The sequence below is a fragment of the Mchenga conophoros genome, linkage group LG16, assembly GCF_057382185.1.
Source record: "Mchenga conophoros isolate Kocher_MC1m ecotype Shallow Benthic linkage group LG16, M_conophoros_male_GT1.1, whole genome shotgun sequence".
Taxonomy (NCBI): Eukaryota; Metazoa; Chordata; class Actinopteri; order Cichliformes; family Cichlidae; genus Mchenga; species Mchenga conophoros.
The window spans coordinates 21,478,074-21,492,635 of NC_140541.1; the positions used below are offsets into that span (position 1 = coordinate 21,478,074).

Sequence of the window (14,562 nt, forward strand, 5' to 3'; positions counted from 1 at the left end):
AAACAGAAACAGACAACAAAACAGTTCATACTTTTTAAAAAGTTTTAATTTCTTTAATGACATTGACAAAAATAACAGGAAAGTACTCAGTGTTTATGTGTAAAGTATTCATTAAATTAAGTGACTCAAGCAAATGAAAATATTGTACGCGTTACTTCAGCTTTATCATCTCTTGTCCTGTGCAGCAATTTGTTTAGAGCTTTATATAGTGTATGCATTTCTTCAGCTGTGTACTTTTTTTACAAGTTATAAACAAGATACTAATAAGTTTGTGTCAATCTACATGTTAAGCTGTCAATAAAACCAATAAATCCTGAAAATAATCCCTATGAAGTAATATTAGATAATATATTTGAGAAGAGAGTCATATGCTTTTTAATATAGGCCTTAATATAATCTATTTAAAACTTTAATTATTCGTATAATCATATATTTTCTTTACATAATAAAATACTGTATACACAAGGCAAGTTTTTTAAATTTTTTTCACAGCAGTTCACATTGGTTGTTAAACCCATGTCTCTTATGTATGGCTTTGAAATCAATAATCAAGACAAAATAACAGTTTTTTTGTTTAGCAGTGTGTTCAGTGAGTGAGTTAGTGTGTTTAGAATAGCAGACATGGTGGCAGAATAATGTGACAATGCATTCACACTTTGGTCACCGGGGGAGCCTCCTGAAGCTGCCTCAGCAGCTTTCAGAAGACACACGTAGTTCATGACGACCTCATCCACCTTGGCTACCACCTCGCGCCGTTCACTGTCGGTACTCAGGCCTTCTACTAGTGACATGCAGGCTTGCGTTAGGCAGCACAGAGTGTGGAAGCTGTGCGTCAGCGTGAGCAGCAGCTCTTCTGGGCTACTGTACTCCACCGCCATCTGACTGCAGGCGCTGCTCAGCACTTTGGCCTGCATGAGAAGCAGCTGGGCGAACGTTTCCATGTCAGCCTCGCTGACCTCAGGCATGGCAATTCTGGAAGGCTGGCCTACACTTGAACGCAACACACCAATCATCTCTAAGGCATCCTTCCGTGCAAGTGCGAACCCCGTGTGAAGGCTGTAGGTTTTTCCTTTCATTGAGTTAATGTGAGCAAGCCGATCTTTGAGGCTCATGTTCTTCATATATGAGGCCATTTTGCTCCATTCAGCTTTGTAGTTTCTCAAGATAGTGTTTTCCTTGCCATAGAAAGAAACTGAGCTGTCAAAGTGCAGATCATGTGAGGTTATCTCTCCACCTTCATCACCGGCATGAGTATTCGACTTTCTCCTGAGGAAGCAGTGACTGAACGGCCCACGGCACTTCCATGCACCTGTATCCAGCCTCGGTGCTGTTTGCTCGGGCATCAACAGAGAGGCTCCTCTTAGCAGCTGTTCACCAGTTGAATTACAGGCAACTGAACCTTGGGACAAGCTCGTGGGTAAGGTTTTGGCAGAAAATGTCATCTGCTCTTTTGGGGGATCTTGAAACTGTAAATTCTGACTATCATTCTTCCCTGTAAGTATGGCTTTGGTCTTTTCAAACAGTACTTCTAAGCTCCTGGAACCTGGCATTAAGGTACTCCAGCTCCTCCTGAGCATCCGAACCCTTCGCAGCTTCCGGAGGCTGCCTGTTGTTGGGTCACATGAAGATCCGCTTGAGGGAAAAGCCAGGGTGTGTGGGTCAGGCTCAGGGCTGGCCTGTGTTAGCCGTTTGGGCTCTGTGCTACTTTGTAATGATGAAGGTGACATGATTGTGGTGGTGGTACTGGTCTCATTACAGAGAGCTAAAGATGACTCTTTCCCAGCCTTCTTCAGCTGTGTGCAAGCTACACTAGGGGTAGTAGGAAAACAAAGAGAACTGTTAAGCATCTACCTTAACATTAACACAATGTTCTTCAGTCTCACTGTATTATTGGTTCCAGTGATAGAAAAGACATATAGTGCACAATTAAGAAGGAATCTCTTAATCCTGGTGTAACTGATGGAAAATGTTATAGAGACATATTATCAATCTAGTCCATATGAGAATATCATAACAGCTAGTTAGCTTAGCATTGCAAAAGACTTTGGAGACAAGGAAATTGGCTCACCAAGCTCAGTCCAAAGGCAACAAAATGTACTTATGAGCAATCATGAAAAACTTAGCTTACATTAATACTTTGTTTCTTGTTTGATGAAGCTGTACAAAGTGCAGAAAGTCAAGAGGTAACATTTAGGACAATAACTTATAGATGTATTCATACTTTCTCCTTGTCTCCGATCTTTACGGTAAGCTAAGCCAACAAAGCGATGTGAAGCAACAGATATAAGAGTAGCATCAGTTGTAATATTACTGCAAGCGGAATGCGATTAAGATTAATACCCAATATGTCGAGTGGTTCGTTTAAGAAAAAAGTGCAATGTATATTGGCAAGTAATTTCAAACACATAAAAACAACAACATATTTATCCTCTGCTTGTATGTAGCTATGCTTATTGATCTGATTGTCAAATTTCCTAAATTTTGAAACATCTTTATATGTTGCAGTCCAAAGTACAGGCAAAATAGATTATGTGTGTTGTTCTCATAGCCATAATAAATGTCTAAAAGGAAAATTAAAATCAGCAAGTGCATATAACACCAAGCAGTTCACAGATATCAGTGTTTGTATTAAAAAATACTGTAAAATCTCATATGTATTTCCATGGAAAGCCTTTAAAGGCCTATGGACTATCCAGTTTAGTTTTTAATAGATCACCCTGACTGATATCTTGGGCTGTTATGGAATATCACAATTACATCAATGTCAGCATGTGTGTTGTCCAGTGGACTGACGTGAATACTGCCGAAAAGATGCCCACAGAAATTTGGTGTCAAGACACCCAAGTTTGTTCTGACTCCATAATTTCAGCAATGACTGCAGCACATGAAGCAGACTGTCATCACAGTTGAGCGGATATGCAGAGTCAAAGAGTGTCATCACAGTAAAAGGCGAACTATTTTGTCAAATATGTTAGGGGAAAGTTATTAAAAACCTGCAGTGACCCAGAAGTCCTGTATTGTCAGACACTGGTAAGACTGCTTCTTGTTACATTTATATATTGCAATCTCTTAGTGCTGTGTGTGTTATAAGCAAAATTTGATTCCCTTCTGGTTATACAGATGAGGGGTAGAAAAAGATATCATTGACACAAAAGCAAAATCTATCTATAGGCATCTGCCTTGAAAGTAAGTCAGGCAAAGTTTTGTTTGTTATTTTGGTAATTTGTGTAACCTGAGGATTTCAAACAAATTCTCAACCTTAGATTTGCCTGTTTTGATGAACTGTCTTAAATGTTGATCTTACCAGGTTACAGATTAGAGGTTCACCCTCCTGTTTAAGTTTACCTGTGGTTTCTTTTATCTTGGGCATTCTGTGACTGCTGTCCCGTGTAATTCCAAACCCAGGCTCAGCACTGGTAGCTGCATGGATCTTCCTCAGCAGGGTGGGGTCCATGGGGTGGCTGACCTTCCCTTGCCCGTGGGCCCCATAAGCCTTCTCCTCCGCAGTGACATAACTCAGCCCCTTGAGCGAAGATTCGGACAGTACATGCATATTGTCTGTGGCACAAAGGGGAGAGTCCATAGGGGTGACACAGCTGCTGCTCCCTGTGCTACAGCCTGCATCTATTGAGGAACACTGCGAGCTTTGGAGAGAATGAATGCCTTCGCTTTGAATTGATGACATGCGCTTGCTCACGTGGTATTCATATAACCGTGAGACATCTGGCTCCGACTGTGAAAGCTTCGTTTGCTGCCGCTCATTATCCTGTGAAGCAGCGTCGCCCTGTGCAGGGACGGGCCCTTTGGATGGGGAGATGAGATGGGCATTTAACTGTTGGCTTCTTTCATCTAAGTCCTGCTTCTCTCCCTTTGCTGTCAACCTGTCTGCGTGGGAAGCCTGTGAGTCACTCACACATTCTGGAGCGAGATTCTCAGCCATTTTGTTTCCAGGCACTCTCTGGTGCCATTTTTGATGCCTGTCTTTAAAATGAGTTCGCCCCAGATCAAGTTGGTTCATGTAATAGGAATCTCTCACAGTGAAAGCGTTATATTTCCCAACAAGATGAGGGAGCTCCTCCTTCGCTGAGTCTTGAGAAGCCGTGTTTGATTTGTCAGAATCGCAGGACTCTCCCTGGATTCTGCTCTCAGTCTCTCTCTGTTTTCCTCTCTGCCTGCTCATTAGAGAGCCAATGTGCATCTTAGTGAAGTATTCACTCACGGATTTTATTTCCATTGTCTCTGGCTCCATCTCGCCGCCATTCGAGTGAAATATCTGTGAGGAGGTGACAGAGGAGGATTTGGCCTCCTCCTCCTGTTGCTCCTGGGGTTTGTACTGCATAGCTCCTGCTCCACCATCACTGGGCGCACTCACCTCTGTCTTTTCCTCACTCATGGCGTGGTATCCTTCTGCCATGGCTACATGCATTCTCAGGTGGTTCTCTGAGTGTCTCTGAGCAGTGGCCAGCTCAGAGCTCTCTGTCATCTCTGAGGAGTTGGTCTCATTGCCAGAATCAGAAGAATCCGGACTAAATGCTCTCGATATTTCTACACCTGTGTACAAAAGAAAGACAAAAACCTCATTAAGAAATTCATTTGAGGCAAATGGAATATATCACAAGCCTGCAAGAGAGTAACAAATAATTATACGGATGATAGTGTAAATTACCGTGTAAATGATAGCTAATGTTAACTCGGGAATAACACATTTAGTAATAAATATAAATCATTACACAACAACATTCCACATAAGAGTCTTTAAAATATTCAAGTGTTGATTATGCATCTAATTAAAAACTAAGTAAGAAAGTAAATTAAAAAATAAATAAATCAATTCAATCAATCACACATCAGTCAATCAATCAATCATTCAAACAATAAAGACATGAGTTAATCCCAAAACAGCACTGGAATTATAAAAATATACACATTTGCATGTATTTTTTTTGTCATGTGAAAAATGCTTTTTTACAATTCTAAAAATATTTTTTAAAAATGACAAAATTATTGATACCCCTTAAAAATTTAAATTGTTGGAATTCTGCAATATATTTATATTGTAAGCATATACGTGTTTTCAGAGTTTGATGCTTTATAGCACTTTTGAAAATGGTCAGATGAGACACGAATAACTGTGTCAGTATAGGCAATGACTACCAGACTGTTTCCAAGCAGGTTAATGTCATGCTGGAATTATTATTAATAACTTTAAGATCTATGGGACTGTAGCCAATCACCCTGAACCAGGCAGCAGGTGGAAAACCGACTCAACAGAAGGAGTAGTCTGTATGGTGGGTGAGAAACCACAGAAAACTTAACATACACACAAGCTGTCTTCCAGGTAAAATGGTATCTGGTCAAATGTAAATGATTTTCTAACTGAAAGTGGGGGATCACGGAAGAATACCCAGGAAAGCCCCATTTCTGAAAGAGAAACTTAAATACATGGAACTTGCTAAAACGCTTCTAAGTGATGCCGAGTCATACTGTTTCCGAGGGGATTTCCTTTAGACAAATGGAAGTAAATTACAGCTTTCACAAAAGAAAAGATGAGGCTTTAAAAGAAAAAAAAGCACCATCATCATTGTGAGGTATGGGAAAGGGTCCAGTGCAGACATTTGATATGAGGCTGCTTTGTTACATCTACCATGACAGGTTATGTTGACACTAATTTAAAAAAGCAGATTATTGAGGCGTTTAGGAGCAAAACATTAGCTGTAGCAGTATCAGAGAGCTCTGTCTCAGTCCCAGGTCATGGCTTTTCGAAGGCATAATGGCTCAAAAACATGCATCTAAAAGTAAAACATAAAAGAGAATGAAATATTAGGTTGTTCTAAAGCGGCCTGCTGAGAGTCCTGATGGTAAGCTGATTGAACATCCACAGATAAAATAAACAACTGAAGGAAAGCACCTGTGAAACCTAAGAGAACAGGAACAGAAATCGAAACTAACTGCTGAGAAGTGTTAAGGCTGCAAAAAGAAACTGCTGACTTAAATAGATATATTTGCCAATCTCGACTGATTAAAAAAAAATCGTCTTTACATTTGAGGGTACCAATAATTTTGGTGACGTCTATAGACGGCTATTTAAGATGATCTATTTTCTGTTATTTCTAATAACCAACAAAGCTTTCACGCTGTGTACTGTGCAGTTGTGAAAACAAATGGGTCCACAAAACAGGAATGAATCTCAAACTGACACAATAATGAACACAAATGTCTTTTCTCTCTCTCAAATGAATGAAGAAATACTCACAAATGGAAACATAGAACAAAATGGGCTTTATTGAAAAAAAAAAAAAGACCAACAAATCAAAATGAATGGCTGGAACATGTGTAATGTTAATGGATGAATGTTACAATAGTATAAGGAGAACCTGTGCTACTCTCTGACTGTGCTGGACTCTGTTCCTCAGATGCAGCGAGGGCTTCGAGTGCCTGTAAGGTGGATACCACTGCATCATCCAGTGGCTTCCCGGGCCCCTCTGCTCCATGGGTGGGTACTGAATCTATGAGGGACACTGGGATATCATTGCAGGCCCCATGGGCCCTTATCCCAGCCCCCTGCTGCTCTTCCTCATCAGAGCTGTCCCTGAAACCAGGAGGAGGAGCAGCAATGGCCATGTTAAGAGAGTGCAGCAGTACGTCATTGTCCTCCTCGTCATTACCCTCCGGTGGGGGAGGGAGGGAGGTCAAGTCAATGATGTCATCGCTGGACCCTGAGAGCGAGAGCAACGTAGGCTTGTCAATGTCACTCATCACCATGTCTTCCTCACAGCTGATGTCATCCTCGTCCTCTGCGTCATCTGTTGTCTCAGCGTAGCAGATATCATGCAGCAGTGGCTCCTCGATGCACTCAGTAGGACCAAAGATTTTGGTAGAGTACTGATACCCATCCTCTATCATCCTATAGTCATCCTCGAGACGTCTGTACATGGGGCTGTGATTGTCTAAAATCTCTGGGCCTTCATCCATCAGTCTCTGGTAGCCCAGATTTTGGGGGTTTACGCTGTCCAAGGGTGGGTCTCCAAAAATGAAGGACACCTTTGCACTTCTGGAGGAGTCTTGGGGTTTGGGTCTTGGGACATTCATATATGTTTGGGAACATGAGACTCTGCAGCACTCCACTCTCTCTGCATGGTGAATTGAGTGCTGGGGTTGGTGGATCTCAGTTATGTAGACTGGCTGGCCTTCACATCTGCCACGATCGAGGTAATCGCACTCTTGGTCAGAATATTCTTGGCTGCATCTCTGGTTGTTTCTGTCCTCGCCTCCTTTGTGGGGTGTACTATATGTACACTCAATGGGTTGGTAGTTCTGCTTTGCTCTCGTGGCGTGACCTGCAAAGAGGAAGCAAGACTTGATACAAGTCTATATAAAAACACCCAATTCTGATGAGTCATCTTGCGATCAGTTTTAGGCATACTTGTTTCCATGCTGTCGGTGTTTTTGGCCACGTTGAAGATGGAGCGTCGAGAGTCCACCAGCAATCTGTAGTAGCCAGCAGTCAAACAGGCCAGATTCATTGCGTCAACAGACTCCATTAGGAGAGTGATGGGCTGTGAAAGATGCACACAATCAGACAAAGGGAACAAAATAAATGGCACTAGTTGGTGGTAAAATTAGATTATAATGACTGCAGAGCAGGCTTGCTGTTGTTAGGGTTAAAGCAGAAAGTATTTGTGAAACAACATATTGTTCTCCTTTTAAAGAGGCAGAAATTTTGTTAACCTTTACATCCAGAACATGTAGTTCCACTCGAACCCTGTTTTCATCTTCTGTGTACATCTCAATGCGGTTGACATGACTAAAGTCTGCCAGAAGAGCCACCAAGTTGGTTTTGGTGTTAATCACATGACTGATGCCATATTTCGGCCCCACCAGCAAAGTTACTTCTGTGTGCTTCTCGCCTTGCTGTAAAGAGGAAGAAGGAGGCACCGTAACTACCACTGCCGTTATGTAAATTAGCACAATGTGGAACAGGGTGAAACCAGTGAGAGGTGACAAGAAAGTTTTACTCACGACTAGTGTTGATTTAAAGACGCGTCCTCCATAAAGCCTCAAATCACTGAGATACTTTAGATAGTGGACCTTTGCTTGCAAAGCAGTTAGCTGAATGGAGTAAAAAATAAATAGTATAAGGCACAAGCTGAAAATGCTTAAATTAGTTAGGTTAAAAAAAAGTGCAACACAGTCTGATCTACACAACAGCCCCGAATGATTTATTTCAAGTATTTAATACTCCACTAGGTGGAAGCCAAGAGTCAGATCTGGTGCAAGGAAAAGAGGAAGATGAATAGCCATACACTTGCAGAGAATAGACAAAAAGAGGAAAGCAGAAGCACAGTCTACCTTTTTACCAGGCGGCACCAGGTTTTGGTTGGTCTTGAGGATGTGAGTGAGAGCTTTTTTGATGTTTTTTTCTTTCATGCTAGACAGCACTGCGGGAGGCAGGAACAGCGCCAGACCCCACTCCTTCCTGCAGATGCGCAAAAACAAAAATGAAAAAAAAGGTCACTCATCCACTACGACAAACAGTCAATTAATCATTCTTTTCCTGTGATTGATTTACCCAGAGGCGGTGCGGGAGTTTATGGATAGGGTGCAGTCAAAATGATCATCTAACCAGAGATGTATCTTTTGATGTTGCAGCAGTGCTTGTGAGGTCATTATATCATTTTATTGTTTGAGTGGGCTTAAGTTTAAGTGTGATTTACAGCTGGTAGAAGCAAAATAGGCTTTCAATTAGATGACATGTAGTAAAACATATGTAAAACCCAATCTACTTACTCAATATACTTCAGGGAAACTTTCTGGGACTGTTTGGTATTGATGGTTAGTATATACATCTGCAGAGCAGCCAGACGGAGAGCCATGTCGTATTTCAGCTCTGACCCAAATCTCTCTAATACCACATCATTACAGCTCTGGAGAAGACACAGACAGGGAGAGGTTACACTTCAGTCACAATTGTCGTCATGCTTAAACAAGGCCCTAATATTGTCTAAAATAACATAAATAATGTTTAATTCAATCTAATTATTATGTATTATGTGTATCTCCTGATATTTACCTGAACATATAGGTACTCAAATGCTACTGCATCTCTTCTAAGCAGGTCTACGGGATCCTTTGGGACAAAAGTGATCCGAAAAAAGCACTTCATTTTGTGGGACCCTGGCCTCTGCGTCACCTAGAGGACAAGTCAAAGATAAGGAAGGTCCTATTAGTCATTAAGTGCTTATTTCCCCAAGTACATTGTTGTACTTTCAGATAAGTACATGTGAAAAAATCCATTACATGCAAAAAATAAAATACAATAGGGTACTATGTAACATTTACAGTCATTTAATTAATAGTTTAACATTTTTGAAAAAGTTAAATATGTCTTTGTCAAAGACTTTGGTCAAAAACATTCTGATAGCTATACGTAAAATATTTAAGTGGAGCCAGGAGATGTTTAGCTTAGCTTAGTTTGGTGTAAAGACTATGAAGTTGACCAAATGAACACATTTTGTTAAATCAATACAAATATAAGTGTTGCAATTTCTTTTCTAGGATTGTTTTATCATCTTTATTTTTAACTTATAAAAGAGATACACTTTGGACTGTGTACTGACGCTCTGTTTAATGGCACCCGTCTCACCTGAGTTAGCATCTCCTGCTCATGCAGGAGCATGAGTTTGCTGGCAGATCCCTCAGCTCTCTGCTCGAGCATCAGAGAGAAGTGCTCGATGCTCTTAATAGATAGCTTTTCTTGCAGGGTCAAAATGACGTCCTGTCATATAAACAATGTCATGGTTAATACAACAAGCAAACTGTGCAGATGCAGCAGCTTTCTCATGCGCAGCTCAGTGTCATAGCTATAGATCATTTTCACAGCTTAGCTTATGCAAAAAACATGAGTGTTATTGAACAATCAGAATTTTTAACTGAAGTAGAAGAAAAATAATTTGGGGAAAAAGGAAAAATAGCTAATTAAAATACATTTTCTGCTTGGAATCATATTTTCACTTGAAAGGTTTTGAAGGCTGTGCTGAAGAGAGGATTTTCCACTTTATAATGTACATTCAATATTTAAAATGAACATCACTTAAGGTTACGCAACAGCATTTCATAGTGAAGGGGCGCTCTTCCACCACCTACCTTAATGGATGTGGTGCTGTCAAATTTAAATGATTTAGTTTGCCCGTTTTCCAGGTACACCTTCAGAACATTTGGCATGAAAAGAAGGGAGTTGTCCTTCACAGTTTCCTGAGGATATAATATAACATACGTGATTAACAGATTTGACTTTTTCTAAGTGAAAGTTAGCTAATTTGATAATCCACTGTGGTGCATTAGCTGGGGTTGGGTGGGAAATTTTTAACTGGAAGACACACTCAAGGAAATCAAAGAAAAGATAAAACATTTTGAGAAACATACTTTTATGAGGTGATAAAAAGAGATTCACACCACTGTATAGAATGAATGTACTGCCAGGAGACAGTTGACTTAGCTTTATGTAAAGACTAAATGTGGTAAAAGTAAACCTGGCTCTGTGCAATGCTAACACAACTTCTTCCACCTACTTCTATAGCTCGCTGTTCATCTCGCAATAGTACAAAGACTTCAGGAGGTGAATATTTCCTAACAAAGAAATGAAGTGTAACATAACGCTCTTTAAAAAATGTATCAGTTTTACATTGTAGTTTTTGAATATTTAAAGCAAGAAGGAGGTAACTTGTAAGTTGGTGAGATTGTTTTTTAAGGTAGAGCTTCTTATTTACAGCTAAATGTCACTCACAAGCATATGCATGACAGTCACCCTAATACTTTTTTGTTTTTTTTATTTCAAAATGGTGTGCCAGCTGTTGTAACAAATATGTGACTAATGATGTTTGTTTACATTTAATTTTCTCTTCTATAACTGGCATTTAGAGTCAGAATAATACTGACATTTTACTTTACCTAACCCTAACCCAACAGTGTTTCCCCTTTTTTGTCAATGTTCTGTCTTTCAGTCATAAAGAATTTCATTTTACGGTTTGGGATTTCTAATATCTCTAAAAAAAAAAACCTTCCAGCCTTAAGAATTCAAGTCTGCTTCTGCCATCTTCTATTCAAAGCGCCAATGTGTAACATATGAATTAGTGTTCAATGTGACTTACTGGGACCTGTCCATTGATGATGACCTCTTCAGCGAATCGGACTTTAACAGGATTAGTCTTTAACTTGGCCTTTTTGGCTGCGCTGATGAATGCCGATTTGGGTGACTTTTAGAGGAAAAGAAGGTGGAAAAACAGGCATTAAAATGTGTGTGGTTTTTTTCACTTCACAAAATTCAAGGGCATGCTTCCTTCTTGAAACATGACACCCTCCTATTACTCTCTCTTTGATGATGCAATTAAGGTGGCACTGTGCAAAGGGATAAGAGAGAGGACACCCTCATGTCATTGAGCCTGCAAAGAAACCCCTGGTAAACAGAAGTAATTACAGACAGGATTATAAGAGCTCGGTCCTCAAAGTATTGTACACTGCTTTTCTGCAGCCGCAATCCTTGCTGTTCCTAAAGGCTTGTCGTGTTCAGGACTGAGCAAAGTGCATAAACAAAATGCATGATGACTGGATGAAATCTGAACTATAATAAACATTACGATTACTGTTTCATTGTATACAGTTTTCTACCACACAAGACATAGCACAGGTCTTGTGTCAAAATACAGTTTATATTTTGATTTTTCCTTTCCCTTGTTGTGAACATGCACTGACGGTTTGGTCTATTTTTGGAGGGAATCCAAGCATAAATCCATTCCCACTGAATTATTATGTGAACTGTAAACAAAGGCTGAATATATGCTCCTGGCACTGTGTGTTCACCGCCATCTGGTGCTCTGTGACTCTAGTAAATGCTGGAGTGGCAGGTTCACATGAGGTTCTGTGAGGATCTAACACTACAACACGAGAAAACTTGGAAAGATTGCAGCAATCAGACTCCCCGTGAGTTCACTGGGCTCTAACACTTAGCCCAGGCATTACCGATGCTGTGCCAGAACTAACATATGGCATGATTAATGGCTTGTTTGCACAGAGTCAACAAAATAATCACCTCCAAATGCACATATAGCCAAGTGGAATGTATCGGATTTCATTCATAAGGAGGACAGGGAAACTTACTGGGTACGGCTGAACAACAGTTAGCAATATGGACTCCTTGCAGCTCCTGCGGGATAAAAGCAACAAAAAAAATAATGAAAGGTTAAGTTTCAATAAATTTAGAAGTTTTTTATGAACAACACAATTAATACAGTCAGAAAAGAGCAGAACGAACACAGTTTCAAAGTGGTGCACCTGGCAGTCCTGTCTTGGCACCATTGTGCTGAGCTTTGCTGCAGAGAAGAAGCCTATTCAAGGCCACGGGAGCTGTAGAGGAGTGGCCACATGGGCACTTTTCCCTGTACTAATGTACTGTTTACAGACTGCAGCACAGGTCACGCAAGGACCAAAGGCTCAGTGCCAGCTTCTCAGCTGTGTGAATGAAATTAATCTAATGAGACGCTTGAAGAAACAACAACACCAGCATACAGCTAAATGAAGCAGGTGGCTAGAGTAATGTTATATTGCTTTATCTATCCAGCTATGATATTTGATTTTTGAGCATATCAGAATAAGATAAAGAAATACAGTGATGGTATGCTTAGAGTGCTTTATGTTTTTTGCAGTTATCAACAGTATCTCCATAGGCAGTAAACTGTTTTATATATTTTAGAGCAGAAATTTTAAGTAAAGACAGTGCAATGAACTACAATATGTCATTTTGTACAAAAAGTATTAAATCTTTGGATGTTTGGGTGTTTTTATTAAAGTTAATTAAGAGTGCTGTATTACCTGACAAGGTCGATAACCCTCTCTCTGGGTGCTGAACTGACTGCCTCATCATTAATCATGATGATCTCGTCCCCTGGGATCAGTTTGCCTTCTGATGGACCCCCTGCCAAAACACACCAAAAAAAGACTTAATGGTCCAAACTTTGCACGGTCCTACCTTTTTTTTTTTTTTCCTGTCTTGGGCCTCAAAGCTCTAATGAATGCTTTCTCATTGAGGACTGTTCAAATCAATGAATCATCGACGTAAACTACAGTCTCACTGGGTTTTCCTCTTAGCCACATTTTAGGAGGCTTTCATCTCGTGTTGATATAGTAACAGTCATGGATTGAATGAGTCACTGTGTTGTGGTAGAGTCCACTGTGTAGCTGGATTGTGCTACCTGGCGTGACTGAGCGAACCACCACAGGTTTCTCACTGCCTGCTACGAATCCAAAGCCAAGCACTGGGTCTCGCCTCATCTCCACCTTCCGGGGCGCTGGCGGAACAAACTTGTCTCCGTCCAGACGAACTTCCTCCAGGGAGTTGCTCTGGGAGACGTGGCTGTGGGGATAAAAAGGATATTAACTGTTTTTGTCAGGGCAGGGTGGTTTTGATTGATCCTAAATAACCTTTGCTGGTTATTAGTAATCTTGACATTTTTATAAAAATAAATAAATGCAATTTACAGACCATAAAAATAAGCCAGTAGATTAATAGCAGCGTCTCTAATTGTTAAATGCTTAATATAACCACTAAAATGAATGTCCTCTGAGAAACAATGACAGCTCTTACAAGAGATAGCTATTGAAAAATTAAAATGGGAGGACAGACATCAACTGCACTGTATACAAAACTGTAATTTCTTCCAAATACCCACAATGTTTAAAAACAAAATGCCACATATTGTTTCAGAATAACGAACGTGTACAATGCTGCAGAAATAGAGCGTGTGGGCGATGCTAATCAGGCTCCAATGTTTGTATTCTCACATTGTAATGCCTCACAAAGAATCTGTACTTCTCACACCGTTGTGTTAAATGTGTTAAATAATAGGCATGTGTTTCCTTGCCAGACTAATAAAGATCCAGGACAGTTATAATATAGAGTGCCATGTCAGTGAATTTTCCTCCAGACATTGCATTTTTTTCTTACAGCAATGTTCCATCCTTTGTGATACAGTCGGACAATGTAAATATTGATGCATTCGAAGAACAAAATATTAGGTCTTACGTAGAGTCTCATTCTTTTGCATGAGTGGGGACTTACACGTCTGGCAGAATTATGTTGCATTACCTCTCTCGAGCATGAAATACTGTAGCAGCCAGTACGTTTATTACCTGCAAAGACTCATGCAAATTTAAAGGGTTTAGGCTTAAACATGAATTTATTCTTATGATGTCATGATGTTTAGATCTATACTGTTGTGGATGCACGTTGTGAACGCGGTTTCTATGGTCTGTGTGGCTGAGAACATTGTTAGGGTTTAGCTAATGGGCCACCATGATCGAGAGTGCTGAGGTGATTAATCTAGCCTGCTTTCATTATTCACAGGGGTTGTTACAGTAAAATATTATACGAAATAGTTTGCTGTAGCTCTGCAGTGCATCCAAAAAAGCTTAATTCAGAATACATGTAGGCTGTGAACCTGCTCAGCATGAGAAATGGTGTTTGATTAGCTACATAGATGCAGTACCTTACCATTTTAGAGCAATAAACTT

At 40.2% G+C, this 14,562-nt stretch overlaps 1 protein-coding gene across 5 annotated transcripts in view; it reads right to left on the reverse strand.

The window, feature by feature from the left end:
- Positions 1 to 30: 30 nt before the first annotated feature.
- Positions 31 to 14,562, reverse strand: part of LOC146556729 (FERM and PDZ domain-containing protein 4-like) — a 38,250-nt gene continuing 23,718 nt past the window's right edge. For all 5 annotated transcript variants that reach the window (XM_085250338.1, XM_085250339.1, XM_085250340.1 and 2 more), the window contains 15 exons: positions 13,245 to 13,405; positions 12,865 to 12,967; positions 12,154 to 12,199; positions 11,148 to 11,252; positions 10,144 to 10,251; positions 9,644 to 9,775; positions 9,071 to 9,190; positions 8,788 to 8,924; positions 8,350 to 8,476; positions 8,020 to 8,109; positions 7,729 to 7,911; positions 7,424 to 7,556; positions 6,375 to 7,337; positions 3,346 to 4,551; positions 31 to 1,804 (listed from right to left, as the gene is read on the reverse strand). In XM_085250338.1, the coding sequence (XP_085106464.1) occupies positions 549 to 1,804; positions 3,346 to 4,551; positions 6,375 to 7,337; positions 7,424 to 7,556; positions 7,729 to 7,911; positions 8,020 to 8,109; positions 8,350 to 8,476; positions 8,788 to 8,924; positions 9,071 to 9,190; positions 9,644 to 9,775; positions 10,144 to 10,251; positions 11,148 to 11,252; positions 12,154 to 12,199; positions 12,865 to 12,967; positions 13,245 to 13,405 (4,870 nt within the window). In that variant the 3' untranslated portion in view covers positions 31 to 548. The remainder of the gene's footprint in view (positions 1,805 to 3,345; positions 4,552 to 6,374; positions 7,338 to 7,423; positions 7,557 to 7,728; positions 7,912 to 8,019; positions 8,110 to 8,349; positions 8,477 to 8,787; positions 8,925 to 9,070; positions 9,191 to 9,643; positions 9,776 to 10,143; positions 10,252 to 11,147; positions 11,253 to 12,153; positions 12,200 to 12,864; positions 12,968 to 13,244; positions 13,406 to 14,562) is intronic.